The following is a 19,079-nucleotide window of genomic DNA, read 5'->3' as shown; positions in this document are numbered from 1 at the left end:
TTGCATTTTCTACTGGATTACCACAGTTTTTTTGAGCATCTCAGTAGAGAGCTAAGAGACATGTATTTAATTTATTTTAAAAAGAAAAAAAAATAAATTCTACCCTTCCGTGCTACTCAGAGGGGAGTCCATACGGCATTATCTCGGGTTCCTGTCAGGAAGTGAAACTTTCACAACGTCTGGACCTTGAGGCCTCCTCGAGAATGGAGAAGGACGGAGGATGTCCTTAAATTCCTTGCAGCAGGAACCCTCTTAGATGGAACTTGCCTCGACTTTCAAATGAAACAGTACATCTACAAAAGGAAAAGTGATGGCACCTACATCATACGTCTGAAGAGAACCTGAGAACCTTCTGCTGGCAGCTGAGGCCACTGTTGCCACTGCAAGTCCAGGTGCTGTCAATATATCGTTCAGGAACACTTGCCAGCAGGCTGTAGTTTAAATTGTAGTTGCCAGCGGGGCCACTTCAAATGCTAGCCACTTCACTCCTGGAAACTTCACTCGTCAGAGCCAGGCAGCCTTCTGGGAGCCGTGACTTCCAGAAGTTACTACATCCCAGGGCCGACCACTAGACTCTCACAGAGGCTTAAGTCAACTTGCCTCCCATTGTTCCGTGTAACAGAGATTCTTCGTTGTGCTGTGTGGACACCGTGACCCCACACAACAACAAGCGCCCATTCTGTGGGTCAAAGGGGGCGGACGCTGGGCGGGAGATTCTGCTCATGCGCAGCACGGTCTCGCGTGAGCCCTCGCGGCGGTTGTGCCTGATCTCTAGTTTGGTGGAGATTCCGGGGACTGAAGAAGAAGAGCGTGCCACTGCTAAACAGTCTGTGACTAAGAAGGAATTCCAGGGTAAAGGGACCTCTCTAGCTCCTGAGTTTATTGCTACTAAACTCCAGGTTGTAGCCGGGTCCGAAGGGACTCAGGGGACCTCTGTGCCTGTCGGTGGTTCCCTGCTGAAGACCAGAGCATGCAACTCGCCAGCCCGACTGAAGACTGGTCTGCAGCCCCCAAGGCTCACACCACTGGATCAACAATTACTGAGTGGTGTTAAACTGTTCTTCCATGGGCTCTTAAATTAGAAAATGGAAATATAACGTTGACAAAAAAGTTCTAAGAAAGTAAGTAAATTACCAATTAATTCATTACACTGATTTCCCACATTTAAATGGAAATCACAGGATTTTATTGAACTTGATTTATATCTTTGTCTTCTCTACTGAAAATCTTGGTTCCTAATGATATTAGTATATTACTTAAATGCTTTAATCTATTTTGTGTATAGTGGAGTATGTTTATATGCTTCTAGTTTTAAGATTATAATAACAAACTTAATAACAGTACCAGTAGGGGCAATTTAAGATTTAGTGATCTTTAGCTTTGGTCCAGTTAGAAGTATATTCAGTCAAAATTCTATTTTTAAATTAATTGAAATAAATATCTTTGCAATTATGCTACCAATTTCATGTAAAGTAACATTAGTGAGTTTCACTTTTTTAAAATTTTATTTTAGGGATTGCCTCACTTTTTAAAATTTAATGTTATCTTTCAAATACACAAAATAAGAAAAGCGTTCTAAGGTCAAAACTATAAAACAAAACACATTAAAAATCATCTACCTTTCCTTCCTGTTCTTCCCACCACCTCAATTTTGTCTTCTTCCTATCTAAAGTTTACTATTTCTTCTAATTAACATTTGGTTTATCCCTTTACTGTTTATTTCTGAAAATATTAGCACATATGGGTGTATATGTATGAGTGTGTGTATGAATTCTTATACCTTTGTTACCCAAAAGGTACCCAAAATGATGTAACATCTTTCTTTCATTGTTTTTCTTTTTTACAACTTTTTTGCTTTTGCAAATAGGAGGGACATAAATAGCCTTGTGTGTTAGTCAATTCATATTTCTGTGAGTGTATCTTAGGGGCAGATTCCTAGAAGTGAAATTTCTGGGTCAAGAGGCAAATGCATGTTTAATTTTGCTAATTAATAATTTGCTAATATCAAATTCTTAGAGGTGATATGGTTTTAAATTTCTAGGAATGTATGAAAGTGATTGTTTTCTCACAGCCTCAACAACAGCATGTTTTCAAAACATTCATCTGTTTTTAGAAATGATGCCTCACTGTAGTTTCAATTTATATTTCTCTTATTATATATGTGATTAAGGGCCATTGCTGGTTCTGTTTTCCATGATATTTACATATTTGTTTCTAAAGTTTTTGGACCTCTTCTTCTTCTTACTTCTTAGAAGTTTTTTTTTTTTTAATTTAATAGCAATATTTTCCCCCTGTATGTGATTTAAGATGCAAATATTCAATTTTGTCACTTATCTTTCATACCCTCCCTACCTTATGTTCTTTTCCTTATTCATAACATGTACATTTTTAATATCAAAATGATAAAGCATTTCCTTTTGCTTCTAGATTTTGAATTACAGCAGCGCATTTTTTACCCTTTCCTAGCTAATAAAGGAATTCACCTATGCAGTTCACTAGTACAACTTTATTTTGGCATTTAGATATCTGATAGTAGTTTTAAAAATTCTCATGGTCTGCAATACATCTTTTGATATACAGCATTTTATTTTTGGTTAGTTTTAAGTATATTTTAAATCTTTCTTACGATTTCTTTTTTGATGAATGAGTTATTTAAAAGTAGTCTGTATAACACCGTTTCTTTGACATTTTTTGAGAGTTGCCTTATGGGTTAGGTGGTCATTTGTCTAAATGTTCAATATGTACTTAAATATTCTCCACTTGTTGCTCCAGAGTTCTGCTTATGACCACTAAGTAAATTGTGTCAACATTTTGTTCAAATTTTCTGTATCTTAATATTTTGTCTGCTTGACTTGTAAGAAACTGAGTTACATTGAAATCTTTTGCTATGTTGTTGTATCTGTCTATTTCAACTTGTAATTCTGGCCAATTTAGTTTCACATACTGTAAGACTGTTTTACCACATACAAGAATTACAATTTAATATGTTCTTAGAGAACTGACACTTTTCTCTATACATGGTATATTTATTTGATATATAGAAAAGCTACCTGCTTAGGTATATTTTTTCTGATGTTAGTGTATCAGACTCAACCGTAATTTCATTAGTGTTTTCTTGGTATATATTTATTGATTATTTTAATTTTAATTTTTACTTGACCTTGGGTTTTTGGTGTATGTTCTTATAAAGAGCTTATAGCTGAAATTTGGTATTTTTATATAACCTGAAAATATGTGTCTTAGTTAGTAACCTTAGTTCATATATTATTGAGAAATAAGAGTTAGCTTATCCCAGATTGGTCTTCTAGAGGTTGGTTCCTAGAAAGAAAAGAATTGACTTCATACAGACCTATAAAGCTCTATGGAGATGAGTTGTGGTCTGGTGACCAAGAAAATCACTCCTGGTACATATTACGGCTTGGACCCCAGCCCCAGGTTATATGAAGGGAGCATGTCAGATCTTGCTGATATGTTGACAGATCATATGGCTGCAGTCACATGGCTTGAACCAGAAGGGGCAGATAATGCTACCTATCTACTATGAATGCTGAGATTGCAGGGCAGGGCTAAAGCCAAGGTTCTGCCATGTCAAATTGCTGATGTAGTTACTGGCTCCTGATCTAACCAGGGAGGGACTTAATGCTTTCCATGGATTAATGATACTTAAAAGGTCCACAGCTCATGTGTAAGGACCTTTTTCCAGTCTGAAACCTACACTGAAATTCTCCTCATTGTCCTAGAATTGAAAGGGTGACAGAGGACATGCACACCTGCTATTGCTTCTATTTTTATAGATTTTCCCCAATAAGCAGTACTCCAGAAATGTCTGGTGTATAGGTTTCTATTCATATAAATTTTACATATGACAACAGGTATAATGAATGCTGATAGTGCCTGATTATTTTCTGTACATTTACTTTTCCTTTTATGTTTGTTTCATTTTTTTGAGTTATTTTTGTCTTCTTGGTGTTTTTAACTGGGGGATTAATTAGGCTGTTTTTGTTTGCTTTCACATATCATTTTTCCTTTTACTGGTTTTGAGTGCATATAACAATTTTCTTTTACTGGTTATAATTGATATTTTATTCTGTATATTTAGTTAACACAATTTAAAGTTAATAATTCAGATGCCTACTGACCAATGCAAAAACTCTAAAACCCTTTAACTTTTATCAACTCAATTTTGACATGTATTATATTAAGTATTTTGCATTTGCCCTTTTTGAAGCTCCACAGATTACACTTACTGCTGCCATTATTATTCTTATTTTACACAGAAAATACTTGTTAGATATGTCCACTTTGTCTTTTTTTTTTTCTTTTTACTGTTAAGCATTTTCTTTAGTAAGTAGACCACTTAGAAGTCTCTTCAGTGTAGGCTTATTTTTGGTAAAATATCTCCATTTTCATGTATCTTAAAATTGTTTTGTGTTGTTTTTCTCTCCTTGTTGAGAGACAGTTTTGGTAGGCACACACTATTAGGTTAACAATAATTTTTTTCTGAGCAATTAAAGTAAATAACATTGCACCATCTTTTGGCTTCCATGATTACAATCGAGTTTGTTATGTTTTTCTAAGTGCTTTTTTAAGGTTTTCTATTCATCTTTGGAATTCTTCAACATTGTTGTAAATATATCTAGGATTCGATTTCTCTTTCTTATGCTGTATTTAGTGTCCTTTTCAACCACCCATTCAATCTTCATTTCTTTGCAATTCCATCTCTCTTCCCATACTGTCTTTAATTCCATCACTGCCAAATTAGCTCACTCAAAAGTCACTATTCTCTACCAGATTAACAATACAGTGTCTTTTACTTAGTTCTTGACCTCCCTTAGCCTCCCATAGTTATTTTCACTTGGTTTATTCATTTGTTCTTGAAGTCTTATTTCTTGGGTTATTAGATGTGGTAGACAAAATTCTAAAGATGCCTACATCCCAAGATTCCTGGTCTTTGGTTATTCAATCAAACGCTAATATGGGGACTCTTCTGAAGGGATCTTGCAGATAGAATCAAAGTCCCAAGTCAGTTGCCATTAAAATATGGAGATTATCCAGGTGGCCTATCCCAGTCAAGTGAGCCCTTTTAAAGTACGGTTTTCTCCAGTTGGTTTCAGAAGGGGAAGTCAGAGAGATTCCAAGTGAAAGAAGGAATTGACTCTCCAATGCTGGTTTAAAGATAGAGTGGAGAGTAGGGTAGATATGGGTGAAGGAATGTAGACAGCCTTAAGTTGGCCCCTGGCCAAGAACCAGTAAGGAAATGTGGACCTCAGTCCTATAACTGCAGTCCTGTAGCTATAGTTGAACTCTACCAACAACTCGAATGGGTTTGGACACAGATTCTTTCCCGGAGCCTCCAAATAATAGACTATCCTGGCTGATACTTGGATTTTAGACCTTGAGACCTTGTGCCCAGACCAACATAACTGTGATAGAATAAATGGCTATTGCTTTAAGTTGCTAAACCTGAGGTAATTTGTTATGCAGCTCTTGTATGCATAAACATTTGCTAAGAGGGTATATCTTACATGCTCTTGTAACAACAAGAACAAAAGTATTTTAAAAATAATACAGCAGCCCTCTTTGCACAGTGGGCAGCGCGTCAGTCTCATAAAAACAATAGAAAATTAATATCCTGGGCTTCCGTACTCCTGACTTTCCTCTGATTGTTATGACCACTGTCTCTGGCTTATCTTCGGGATTCTTTTCCTCTGCCCAATCCTTAAAAGGTGGGTTTTTCCTCAGATCTTCAATCAGTCACTACCCTTATAATTTAGTCAGAATAAGTATATCAGTCTATGCAAAAGTCTTCTGTTTCTCTTTTCTTCTTCATTACTTTATGAGGAGATCAGTCTCAAGTTTTTGTGTTTAAATAGCATTTGCAAATCTTGAATATTCTCTTATTCTTCAGCTTAAAGAAAAAATTAAAGATAAATAAAGAAAACAACCCTATACAGTGTTTTAAATTTGACACTAAAACGTCACTTGCAATTTAATTGAATCCATAATTTTTAAACTATTCTGTTTTCTCTAATTTATTTTCCAATCCCATTCAGCCCCTATTGTCTATATGATAACATATAGAATGTAATATTTTCATTAGGACTGTTTTCTGGTTATTTCAGGTGTATGCATCTTCCCTCCCTAAAGGTGAGGAATTCTTAGGTTTTTGAAAGTAGGTACTGTACCCTATGTTGAACCTCCACCCCAAACAGAGCACAATTGTGGGAACATTAAATATGTTTGATGCAAGTTTTCTGACTTACAGAGAAAATGAGAACTAAAAAGGGGGCCTCTGAATAAAGGGAGAGATGGGGATATGTTTGTAATAATTCCTACCACTACATCATCTTGAATTTCTCTCCACTGTCAACATTTTAACTCAGCAATACCACAGTGCCACAGGAGAGAAAGAGGAGGATTGTATTCTATTTGTTTACTTTCCTTACCAAAAATACATAATTCTATATCTAGCATCTCCTGCATATATCTACTGTAGCTCTTTTATTTTTGACCTTATTAAGACACAAGGTTTTTCAAAGCAGAGACCTTGATTTGTTTGGACAGAGACAGCACAAGGGACATTTGATAAATGCTAAATAATCAACTCCTAAAGATGCATGACAGAGCTGGCAGATTATGCCCATTTAACTTGCTTTCTCTAATGTCTAGCCTAGTCTTGTGCACAGCTGGGATATAATAAGATATTTCTCATGATAGATAAGAATACTCTGAGGGCCATGGACCATAGAGACCTCAGGTCATAGCTGGCCATTATGCTTCTCATCCCAAGTCTCTGAATTTCTTCATGGTTAGTTCTGCTTGTTGCTATAGTCAGAAAAGCTAAGGAGGTTGTATGGAGACTAGCGGGAAAAGATGTGATGGATGTAGAAACAGTAGGAAATGATGAATGGTCCTGCAGCCTCTCTGGGCAAGAGGTTTCAAAAGGATGCATACAAAAGGATAGATTTTCCTGTGCTCTGAATGTATTGTCAAGAAATAAATTACTTAAAATGCACCTTTTTAATGTTTTCATTTGTCTTTTCTACATATCTCAACACACTCTTTTGCCAAAGCAAAATACCACAGCCTGATTAAATATTAAAAATCCCCGCACAGTGTCTGTGATAAAATGGTGTAAGTGTCATCAAAAGCATTTTAGAATATTATAATACAAGTTAAGTGAAAATAAAGGCTATAGGAATGTACTGATTATTGATAATAAGATGATAATATTAGCTACTGTTTACTGAACATTTTCCACCTGCTAGGCACACTGCTAAACAGTTTATATAAATTAGCTCATTCACTATTTTTCAAAAGTATGGTTGTGTAGACAAATGATGAAATGGAGGAAAGACTTATCGAAAGTTATACAGCAAATACAATGTAGAGTCAGGATTTTAACCCATTTTTATCCTGCTCAAATTATTAAAATCCATGATATACTACCTCTCAAAAGGATTTACCATTGATTTTGAATGTATTTTTAGAAATTGGAGGGCTTTTGCTGAAGATTTATATTTTATTTCATAGTATTTTCCTAGTGTAATCCTAAAAAGTACTATTTCAGAAATAGAGATATGAATCTGAACCATATTATTATGCATTTACTTCCCATGTCTTATGTCAGGTGATGCTAATGGATAAATTTTGAGAGGATAATGTGAAGTATATTTAAGGAAGTAACATGTCTTCATCAGATTAGATTATAAATGAAGATGACATAGATAAAGGGAATTAGTGTGAAAAGGGCTTCATTTTTCTGGGTAAAAATATTTTCAAGCACAGATTGAAAATGTGAATGAAATTCAACTTAACTCCAATTTTAAAAATCTATTGATGTTGGAAGAAGCAAGCACGAGGTCATACTTTTTCCCTCTCTGTAAGTCTGATGTTTTTTCTTTGTCTCTTGTAGTTCATGTATTAATTTGAATGTCATGTTGATGGAGGCACTGGTTTTCTTTTGTGGTGTTTAAATTGATATCTTTTACATGAGAAGCTTATAATGACTCATTTTTTTTTCAACGTTTATTTATTTTTGGGTCAGAGAGAGACAGAGCATGAACGGGGGAGGGGCAGAGAGAGAGGGAGACACAGAATCGGAAACAGGCTCCAGGCTCTGAGCCATCAGCCCAGAGCCTGACACGGGGCTCGAACTCACGGACCGCGAGATCGTGACCTGGCTGAAGTCGGACGCTTAACCGACTGCGCCACCCAGGTGCCCCTATAATGACTCATTTAAATAGGTAACATGTTTTAGTAGATTAAGCAGAAATGTGACTGTACTTTTTCTGATAGATAAATTTTACATGTGGTAAAATAAAGAAATATTTTTAAAGAATGTGCATATTTTATGTAAAATTTTATAGCTCTTATGTCTACTGGATTTTGGATATATGAATCTGTATTTTCAGAGAGAAGAAAAGATTTGTGGAAAGTTCTGAACAAATATGTAGTATACAGTATTAAATTTTCTGGTAACCATCTTGAAGGACATCTTGGAACATAGTGTTAGCTAGCATGGAAAATTTCGGTTTTCTCTCTAGAATGGCTCTTCAATAGAAGGGTTGATTGCAAGACAGGGGCCAGTCCTATAGAGTTTGGACCTGGAACTAGATATACTCACCAGAGGAAAAGTTGCTGGTGAAATCAGGAAGTCTAGCCAGACAGGAACAGTTATCTTTAGAGAAACTGACAGGTAACTGGTCAACCTGAGGAGCTACAATAATAGCTAGTGTACAAGGCAAAAACCAGGAATCTACAGGGAGGTAATATATTAAGATGTTGCAAGTAGACAGGGCAATTGCTTGTTAACAGATGCAAGGAAACAGGAAGCTAGCCCTAAGGCCTGGGGTTTAAGGGTTCAGAATCAGGTCTCAAGTGGCAGGGCCAGGAGCATGAGAAAATCAGAATCCCAAACCTGACGAATCCCTTGATGTGCTGGGTTGCTTATCAAGATCAGGACTAATTATAGAGTTCGTATAAGAAACGGAGTCATAGGGTGAGGACTTGATCCCAGGAAAGAATCAGGTTACTGGAAGTGAAACATAAAGTGAAACTACAGGAGCAGCCGGATCAACTGAGTATTGATCACAATCATGACTTCCCTCTCCAGCAAGGCTTGAAATCTTTTGGAAACTGAGACAGGACCTACCTGTTAGCATTAATGACTATAGGCAGATGATTACATGAGACATTTTCCAAGACTTCTAGTCATAATAAGCCAGAGAGATTAGAGTAAGTTTTCACTGTAGAACTGGTACTTAAGGCAATAGAAATATAATTCACTTTGTTTAAATTGAATTGGTTGAGCAGTCATTTTCACTCTTAGCAACACATACATGATAGAAGGAAAACATGGATAAGAAAGAGCAACAGCTCAAAAAACTAAATTGGAGAAACTATAAAGAAGAGAGGTACAAGAAGATCCAAAAGGTCACACTGGAACATCCTTCAGAAATTATACTTTGACTCATAATGCAGTAGTAATTTGATCAGCCTGATAGTTTGCTGCTTTAAGAAGAACATTTGTCAACTTTGTATTCAAGGATTTACTTGGCTAGGGGAAGGGAGATTTTTTTACTTTTACTTCTGATTTATTCAAATACTGTCTAGATATGAGAATTCTTTGAGCCTTTAGGCCATTGCTTCCTTAACAATAAATAAAAGAAATGAAATGTCTTAAAAATACCTAGTTAAGTAGTTCTCTATTTAAAGAAAAATATTGTAATAATACACAGTTGCTAATAGAACAGAACTTTGCAAGTGTTATATTAGGTAAAAGTTAAATTATCACCTTAAAATTCTGATCACATATTTGCTTTTCAGTCACACCCACACTCGAAGATTATAATCACCATCAGAAGAGACATCTTTGAACATGAAGTCCAGTAATAAATAGCTGTAATTTCACAAATATCACCCCATTCTTCAAACTGTAATAATTTCACTTCCCACTGTGAACTTTAGATTCTAATTTATATTTTATATTAAATATATTAGTCTCTTCCAACAAAAATGAGATAAGCAGGCATATTATCACAAAGGAAGAGCTATGGTAGAAATTTTCACATTTTGTAAATTTAATGCACAAACCAACTCATTTAGTTTGATAAGCATGGGTGTTTTTTTTTTTACTTCAACCAAAACTGAATTTTTTCTCCTTTAAAAAAGAAAATATATCAGTAGTACTTGAGTATTTTGTACAACTGGGGAAAGAAATGCTGACAGAGCAAGCATTGAAAATGACGTACTGGGATAATGTTTGCACAAATACACATCACTTTCTTTTTACCACTCAGAGCCACAGAATTGCTGCTGCTCTGCCTGGCAGTTCAATTATTTCCCAGGCTGGCACCTGCTATTCTATAGCTTGATGGTATTAACCACCTAAGACAAAGGTATATATTTGTTCTCCAAATGACTTCATGGAGTCCCCAAAATCAGCTAAATCGTCTGTGTGTGTGTGTGTGTGTGTGTGTGTGTGTTTAGAAAACAGACTTCAAATTGGCTTTGCTCAAAACTAAGATATACACTCAAAGTCAATTTTTCAGATCTTAAGAACATCTTAACACCTTACTGTCAAACACCTTGACCTTTTCACCTTTCACATGAAGATGTTTTGGCATACATGTCTGTTCTAACACCCCAGAACTCTGGGGTTTGACAGCTGAAGAGGTCTCTGAACTGTAGGATACCAGGCGCATACCCTAACTAACCCCTAACCTTAACCTTAACCTTAACCCTAACTCTAATCCTAACCCCAACTCTAATCCTAACCCCAGAAGAAGTCAGTTTTATTATCTGGAGAGGACTCTGCACTGCAAAATACCAGGCAAATACCCTAACACTTATCCTAAACCTAACCGTAACTCTAACCCCTAACTCTAATCCTTAAGTCTAACCGTAGCCCAAACCCTAACCCTAACCCTCTGGAGAAGTCTCTGAACTGCAAAATACTAGGAACATACACTAATCCTAACCCTGACCCTGGATCTGAAGAAAGTGGCTTCCTGAACACACGATAAGAAAAGCTTATTTGTTGGGAGATTTTTGATAACTGATTCAATTTCTTCACTAATTATGGGTTTGTTCAAATTTTCTATTTCTTCCCGTTTGAGTTTTGGTAGTGTGTGGGTGTCTAGGAATTTTTCCATTTCTTCCACGTAGTCCAGTTTGTTGGCATATAATTTTTCATAGTATTCTCTGATAATTGCTTGTATTTCTGAGGGAGTGGTTGTGATACATCCATTTTCATTCGTGATTTTTATCTATTTGGTTCCTCTTTTCTTTTTGAGAAGTCTGGCTAGGGGTTTATCAGTCTTGTTTATTTTTTCAAAAGACCAATTCTTAGTTTCATTGATCTGTTTTTTTTTTTTATTCTATATTGTTTCTGCTCTGATCTTTATTATTTCTCTTCTTCTTCTGGGTTTGGGGTTTCTTTGTTGTTCTGCTTCTAGTTCCTTTAGGTGTGCTGTTAGATTTTGTATTTGGGATTTTTCTTGTTTCTTAAGATAGGCCTGTATTGCAATGTATTTTCCTCTTAGGACTGCCTTTGCTGCATCCCAAAGGGTTTGGATGGTTGTGTTTTCATTTTTGTTTGTTTCCATGTTTTTAAATTTCTTCTTTAGTGGCCTGGTTGACCCATTCATTCTTTAGTAGGATGTTCTTGAACCACCATGCATTTGGATAAAGAGTTGGTATCCAAAATCTGTAAAGAACTTACCAAACTCAGCACCCAAAAACAAATAATCCAGTGAAAAAATGGGCAGAAGACATGAGTAGACACTTTTCTATAGAAGACATCCATATGGCCAAAAGACACATGAAAAGATGCTCAGCATCACTCATCATCAGGGAAATACAAATCAAAACCATGCCACACTGAGATACCACCTCACACCAGGTCAGAGTGGCTAATATGAACAACTCAGGATCCAGATGCTGGTGAGGATGTGGAGAAATGGGATTTTCCCACCAGTTGGCAGGAATGCAAACAGGTACAGCCACTGTGGAAAACAGTGTGGAGGTTCCTCAAAAAATTAAAACTAGAACTACCCTACAACTCAGCATTAGCACTACTAGGAATCTATCCAAAGGATTCAGGAGTGCTGATTCTTAGGGGTACATGTACCCCAATGTTTATAGCAGCACTTTCAACAATAGTCAAATTATGGAAAGAGCCTAAATGTCCACCGACTGATGAATGGATAAAGATGTGTATATATATGTATACACACCCACATACACACAATGAAATATTTCTTGGCGATGAAAAAGAATGAAATCTTGCCATTTGCAGCAATGTGGATGGAACTGGAAGGTATTATGTTGAGTGAAATTAGTCAATCAGAGAAAGACAAATACATGTTTTCACTCATATGTGGATCTTGAGAAACTTAACAGAAGACCATGGGGGAAGGGAAGGGGAAAAAATAGTTACAGAGAGGGAGGGAGGCAAACCATAAGAGACTCAAACACAGAGAACAAGCCGAGGGTGGATGGGGGGTGGAGAAGAGGGGGAAATGGGTGATGGGCATTGAAGGGGGCACTTGTTGGGATGAGCACTGGGTTTTGTATGTAAGTGATGAACCATGGGAACCTACCCCAAAAACCAAGAGCACACTTACACACTGTATGTTAGCCAATTTGACAATAAATTATATTAAAAAAATCAAAAAATAGAAGAAAAAAATAAACTGGAGGTGCTTAGAATCATAGATTTCAAAAGTATTTAGATAAATTAAAAAGTATCATTTTGTACATTTTAAATGTTATATAAATAAACCCAGCATAATTTGAATAATGCAAAATAAAAAAAAGAAAAGCTTAGAAGCAGCCCCAAAAAAGAGATGTTTTGGCAGAGAAGGCAAAATGTCTGAATGAATTTTGCAATTATAATAACAAAGGGGTCTATGAGAGGTGAAAATAAGAAAAAGTAACCACCATGATTCCACATTATAAAGTGCTATGGAAATGTTAATTATTATTATGTTTTATTATTTTAAGTTCTTGGCATCCCGCAAGCATGGAATTCTCAACACAAAGCAGATCACCTAAATGTACAGAAAAGAGCCCATGTTGATGCTTGTGACACTTCTGATAGTCTCTTCACATAGTACCTACACCTTATTAACTCCAGGAACCTCCACTTTTCTCCCTTCTATTCATGATCAGGTTCACGCCTTCCTGACAGCAGAGCACTACCTCCAAAGTCTCAGTGAATCTTTCTACTCCATCTTTCATCCATTTTGAACTTACTCTTCACTCTTTTTATCCTCTCTAGTCTCTATCTTTCAGCACAGTCCTAGAAACACACTCTTTCCTGATTGAACCCTGAAACAGTTTCAATGATGTCTTCACTGACATCCTGATTTTTTCACCCTCTTCACCCTGTTTGCCAATTCCCTTCTTTTAAGTAAGTATAGACTTCTGTTTTCTCTGGCAGAGAACATACAGTTTAGGGGCATTAGTAGAGAAAGCGCTTAACTATGTGGATGTATCCTATCATAAATTCATCCTCTCCTACTTGGCTAATAATGACTCTTGGGACCTGCCATTCCCACTCTTTCTATATGATGTTTAGAACCAGAAAAGCAAACTTTGGGGGACTATAGCAAAAAGAGCCATTTTCTAGTACTTTATTAGAGGCCTCTAGAAGAAATGGATTGAAAATCTTTTCTCAAAGGGGCGCCTGGGTGGCTCAGTGGGTTAAGCGTCCAACTTCAGCTCAGGTCATGATCTCTCGGTTTGTGAGTTTGAGCCCCACATCAGGCTCTGTGCTGACAAGCTCAGAGCCTGGAGCCTGCTTCAGATTCTGTGTCTCCCTCTCTGCCCCTCCCCTGCTCACGGTCTATCTCTCTCTGTCTCTCAATAACAAATGTTAAAAAAAATTAAAAAAAAAAGAAAATCATTTCTCAAAATGTGAAATTCAGATTGGCAGCAATAGAGTAATCATACTCTGTAACTAACCACAGAATATTGGATGGGAAAAATCGATGCTCATTCATGTAATTTCATTTCTTACTAGGCATTACATTGATTGGTTAAATATGCTCACTCTACTAGCCATTTAAAATAATCTCTTCCTATTTGCATTTAATCTTTCTATTTTTATTTCATAGCGTCACTGAATTTCTTCACAAGTTCCCAGCAATTGACTTATGCCTAATCACAGCCAGGGTTCACTTTTTTGAATTTGTGCAGTTACAGAAATGCAAAGTAGAAGGCTCTATGTCCAAATTTACTGTCCTTTGAATAATACCATAAATCTCTTTGACTTCTTAGACCAGAGGCTGTCAGTTTGTACTGTTGGCAATTAACTGATTAATCTGTTACAGATATGTCCTGCTGGATTGAGATTTCTGTAAGTACAATCAGGCTTGTAGGATTTCTTCCTTACTAACTTCTCACAGCAGACTTTGTCATGTTATAACTCATAGGTCTTGTAAGCTTCTCCTTTAGTTACTACCATATAGACTAATGGTTAGGTGCCTAGATCCTCAAGTTAGACTATGTCAACTTGAAATTCAAGTTCAGCCACTTATTGTGGGACATCAGAGAATTAATATATCTCTGAGTTCACTGTGATCATCTGTAAAATGGGGATAACAATAACACCACCTCTTGTGATGAAGCAGAAATGTGGTAATTCATGTAAGTGAATGAAAATATACCTTCAAGTATATATAGTAAAATATACCTTCAAGTGCCTCCTGTCTCCAGGTGACAACAGCATAAAATATGTAAACAAATGAGGAATCTTTATTTGCTCAAATTTAATCTGTTATTCATGTTGCATTATTGTTCTTTCTCAAATTTTCTGTCCCCCTCAGGTAACATCCCTCATTATCAGAAGGAGGAAATTTCTTAACATGTTATTTTGACAGCATAATTTACCCAGTTGGTTGTCATTATGATGATGCTTTAGATTTGTTTACAGTCGACTGTTCTAAGAGGAAGAATAGCTGGCCTATATTCTTCCTCATACATTACTGAAAAATGCTACATTCTCTTGGTGAAATTTTGTTGAGTGGCTGTGTAGCATACCTCTTTGTAAAGTGGAGAGTGATAAATGAAAACACTTCCTACTTATACTCTTGATTTAATTAGTTATTAAAATAATCTCACATTGGACTTGTATTTTACTCATAGAAAATTGGCAAAATGCTAATACATCTGGTTTAACTAGGCTAAGTTCATGTCTTATTTAACTTTGATTCCCTAGCACAAACTCATTTATTAAAATGAATGCTTATTGAATCAAGTTAAGTAGCCACACAGTAAACAGATGAACGTTGTGGTTAATAATGTGGGCCAGACTGAAATACTTTTCTTGTCGAGAAGGTTACTTTAATCACCTTATTTTCTAGCATAATATAATCATTTATTAAAATGATAGAATATTTTCCTTATATAGGAGATAGTGGTTTTGTATGTTGTTGATATCTGCCTGAGAATAAAATAGGTACTTTATCAAATTTGTTGGAGGTGTCATGAGAATTGATACGTAAGATTAGTTGTGGGAACAAATTTAAATTAAAAAAATCTGCAAGAGTTCACATTTAGATATTGCCTTGTGCCCACTCTTGTTTGGGAATAATGCATCTTCAGTCTATAGAATTGTATCATGTACTTTAGGCCTAGAGAGAAACGTGATAGACCCTCTATGGAACCTGTAGAGGAATGCATTGCAATAGGGTGCTCAACCTAAATCAAATAATGACGCAGACAGTGTTGATGACCTCCATTGGAGGAAAAAGAGGTGTAAGGTGCTGCACACTAAGCACATTGCTCATTATATATTAATTTAACAATCTTGGACTTTACTAATTAAATGCTTTGTAGCATATATGCCTTATTTTTTTTCTCAGAATTAAATATGTGCATTTTGAGGGATTTTAGCATGCTTTGGAAAGAGGAACGGCCAACTCATTTCCAGAAAATTCAGGCACCAACTGCTTTTGACCAAAAGGTGTATTACTGACAAAAATTCAGCAATCTAATCTGGAAAATCAGAATTAAGAATTCTGCTGGTGAGTTGAATACATAGGTGAATAATATAAGCTACTTAGCAGCTTTGGACCTTCGCTCAACTTAGGTTTAAATACTGGAGAACTATCAATGTTATCATTTCCAGAAGTCATTCTTTTACAAATGGAGATTAGGATATGATGGAAAAATACAGCGTTGGGAGTTATCCATCAGGAAACAAAATGGAAGGTGTGTGATATCTATCCAGTGTCATGGTGAGGACTCTCCATATTACACTTCTGCCTTAAAACTTACTGTGCTAGAAACTTTACAGCAAAGATTCCAGTTTTTCATGGTGATTTTTTAGTGAAAGAGAGTGAGGTTTAGCTGCCAGGCATGTGCTTCTGGAACAACATACAATGAGATCTTTTGATGTTGTTTTCAATCTATTTTCTTTAGAATACTGTTCTGTGAGATTTCATAGAAAAAGGATCCCATGATCAGATATTTGGGAAATGGTGAATATTTTATTCCCTTGTCATAAATTCATTGTGTATATATTTTTTTACATTAGAAACTTAGAATTTCCAGAGTAAACAAAAACTTAAAAATAGAACAAAAAATCCTGCTAATTCAACAAATGCAAACATTATATATGTGTATGTGTATATGTGCATGTGTGTATATGTATATGTTTATGAATTCATTTTTCACTGAACATGTGCCAATAGTTTGTGGCACTGGCTGATACTTATGTCTTGGGAAGGCTGGTCTAAGGAATTAAAAGCTGTAAATTATAAAGGAAATACTTTCAGGTGAGAAGGGATGCCTATGGTAGCCCCCTTCAACTACTCTGTATTTCCATCCAGGTAATTTAAAAAATTTTATTCCTTCCATGCTTTCATTCTTTTTCCTTTCAATGGACTCTATACTGGGGATAAAGAAGAAAATGTCACTGCTCTAGAGGAGCTTTATACTCTACTGGAAATAATTACAGTGGAACCTGGTAAAGGTGTGGTGATAATAAGAAGATATATTGGCTTCAGTTTTCTTTCTTTTTTTAAAAAGTTTAATTATTTTGAGAGAGAGAAAGATTGCACATGAGTGTGCATGAGCAGGGGGTGGGGCAGAGAGAGAGAGAGAGAGAGAGAGAGAGAGAGAGAGAGAGAGAGAGAGAAGCAGGCTCCCCACTGACAGAACAAAGTTCGATCTTACCAACTGTGAAATCTTGACCTGAGCTGAAATCAAGAGTTGGGGGCTCAACTGACTGAGCCATCAGGTGCCTCGGTTTAAGTTTTCCTGATAGCAAATAACAAAAACTAAATCAAAATTAGATTCATGAAACCCAAAGGCAGAAATACAACCTGGCTTAGGAAGGGTCTAGAAAGCAGCTATATCATTTCCAATAATGCAGTGCTTTTCAGCAAAGAGTGTCTTTCTAAGCAAACATTCAGAATCTGGTCTGGAGATTCACAATGAACTCTGCTGCTGGCTGGAATGAATACATATACACATACACATATACAGATATACCTATGATACAAATTAAAGAAAACACACATAAGTGGTAGTTTTGTAATGCAACATGTATGGCAGGCATTGACCACAGGAAATTACTACCAGTATGTAGGGTGAAGCTGGCCTAAGACTTGTTTCCTATTAACACTGTTGCCCAGGATAAGGTTGTCAGAAGTGCTCTGACATTCTGACTTCTGAGATCTCCATCTTGTTATACAGTTTTAACCATTAGCATTTGTATTATTTAATGAACATAAACATTTCAGATAAAGCCAAAACCCTCTCTATTTTAAACTGTGCCCAATCCCGTTCCCTTCACTTCTTCCCCAGAGGCAACTGCAGTCACGATCAGCAGGCCATATTCCTATACTTTTACTATTCACATATACCCACATTCATCAGGGCCCAAACTCACCCCATTCAACACCCATCCTCATATACCCAAATCGTTTATAAGGGTAAGATTAATACTGTATTTTCCAGGGTTCCATGGAATACCTTCTCCCTCCATCTTAAGAGATCCTGAGCTGCATACAGGTGGGGTTGGGTGGGCAAAGGGACTCCTCATTACTGATTTTAAAACTTAAAAGGTGAGAGATGTGCACACAAATCAACCAGAGACTTTCATTTATTCAGAAACCAAATAACTTGATTGAAACCAAATAATTTTATTTATGGAAAACTGGAAGAAAAAAAAACTGGGACATTTTGCAAGTGCAATACTGCAAAATGCATGCTCGGCATGGTGACCAGGGGAAGTTACCATGCACCCTGTGGCTATGGGAAGGCAGTCCCAACTCAGTTCTTGTCGCTGTTGCCCAGGGTGAGCTTGTCAAAGAGGTACTCTGCCAAGCCATCTTCCGGGGCCCCCATCTTGCGCAGGCTGGTGATGTAGCCCCCCAGCTTTTTGATGGCCAGGACTTGCTCGTGCAGGTAGTTGGTCTCCAGGAAGCTGCACAGATGGGCGTCGTTCTTGTCGGTGGCCAGCTGGTGCAGGTCGAGCAGGCTCTGGTTCACGGTCTTCCCCAGATGAAAGGCGCACTCCATGGCCTTCAGGCCGCTCTCCCAGTTGTCGCGGTTAGGCTTCATGATGTTGTGGAGGTGGATGCGGCCCCCACGCTGGTTCTGCAGCTGCATCAGCTTCTCGACACGCTTCTTCTCCTCGTGGGACTGGCGCAGGAAGAACTTGGAGACATTCTCCAGGGCCACGTCGGCGCGGTCGAAGTAGAAGGCCATCGACAGGTACACGTAGGAGGCGTAGAGCTCCAGGTTGATCTGGCTGTTGATGGCGGCCTCGCACTGCGGGTGGTAGTTCTGGCGCACTTGAGAGGACGGCGCGGTGGCCATGGCTGGCGGCGCTGGCACCAAGGCGAAGGCGGCTCAGAAACGAGGGCGGCAAGGCCGAAGGCGGTGGCGGCGGGTCTCCGGCGCTTTTTCAGAGTAGCCGACCAGGCAGGCCCGGCGGCAGTCTCCGAGATGCGGCTGGAATGAGGTCCGTTACTCCGGAGGTGGGGATTTGAATCCGTTACGCGAATCCGTTACGTGAAGGGGCGTGGTCACGAAGGCGAGGGAGGGGGTGGTGGGCGGGG

At 37.4% G+C, this 19,079-nt stretch overlaps 1 protein-coding gene across 1 annotated transcript; it reads right to left on the bottom strand.

Annotated features, from left to right (window-relative positions):
* Window positions 1–18,288: 18,288 nt before the first annotated feature.
* Window positions 18,289–18,837, bottom strand: LOC124509669 (ferritin heavy chain-like). Its single transcript, XM_047076380.1, has one exon. It carries the CDS (start codon window positions 18,835–18,837, stop codon window positions 18,289–18,291), a length of 549 nt encoding a protein of 182 aa, XP_046932336.1.
* Window positions 18,838–19,079: the final 242 nt, after the last annotated feature.

This window comes from Lynx rufus, unplaced genomic scaffold (assembly GCF_022079265.1).
Source record: "Lynx rufus isolate CCGP_SWC_20201006 ecotype Redwood Valley unplaced genomic scaffold, mLynRuf1.p SCAF_14, whole genome shotgun sequence".
Classification (NCBI taxonomy): domain Eukaryota; kingdom Metazoa; phylum Chordata; class Mammalia; order Carnivora; family Felidae; genus Lynx; species Lynx rufus.
The sequence above is the reverse complement of the archived record's forward strand: the minus strand, read 5'-3'. Positions and strand labels throughout refer to the sequence as shown.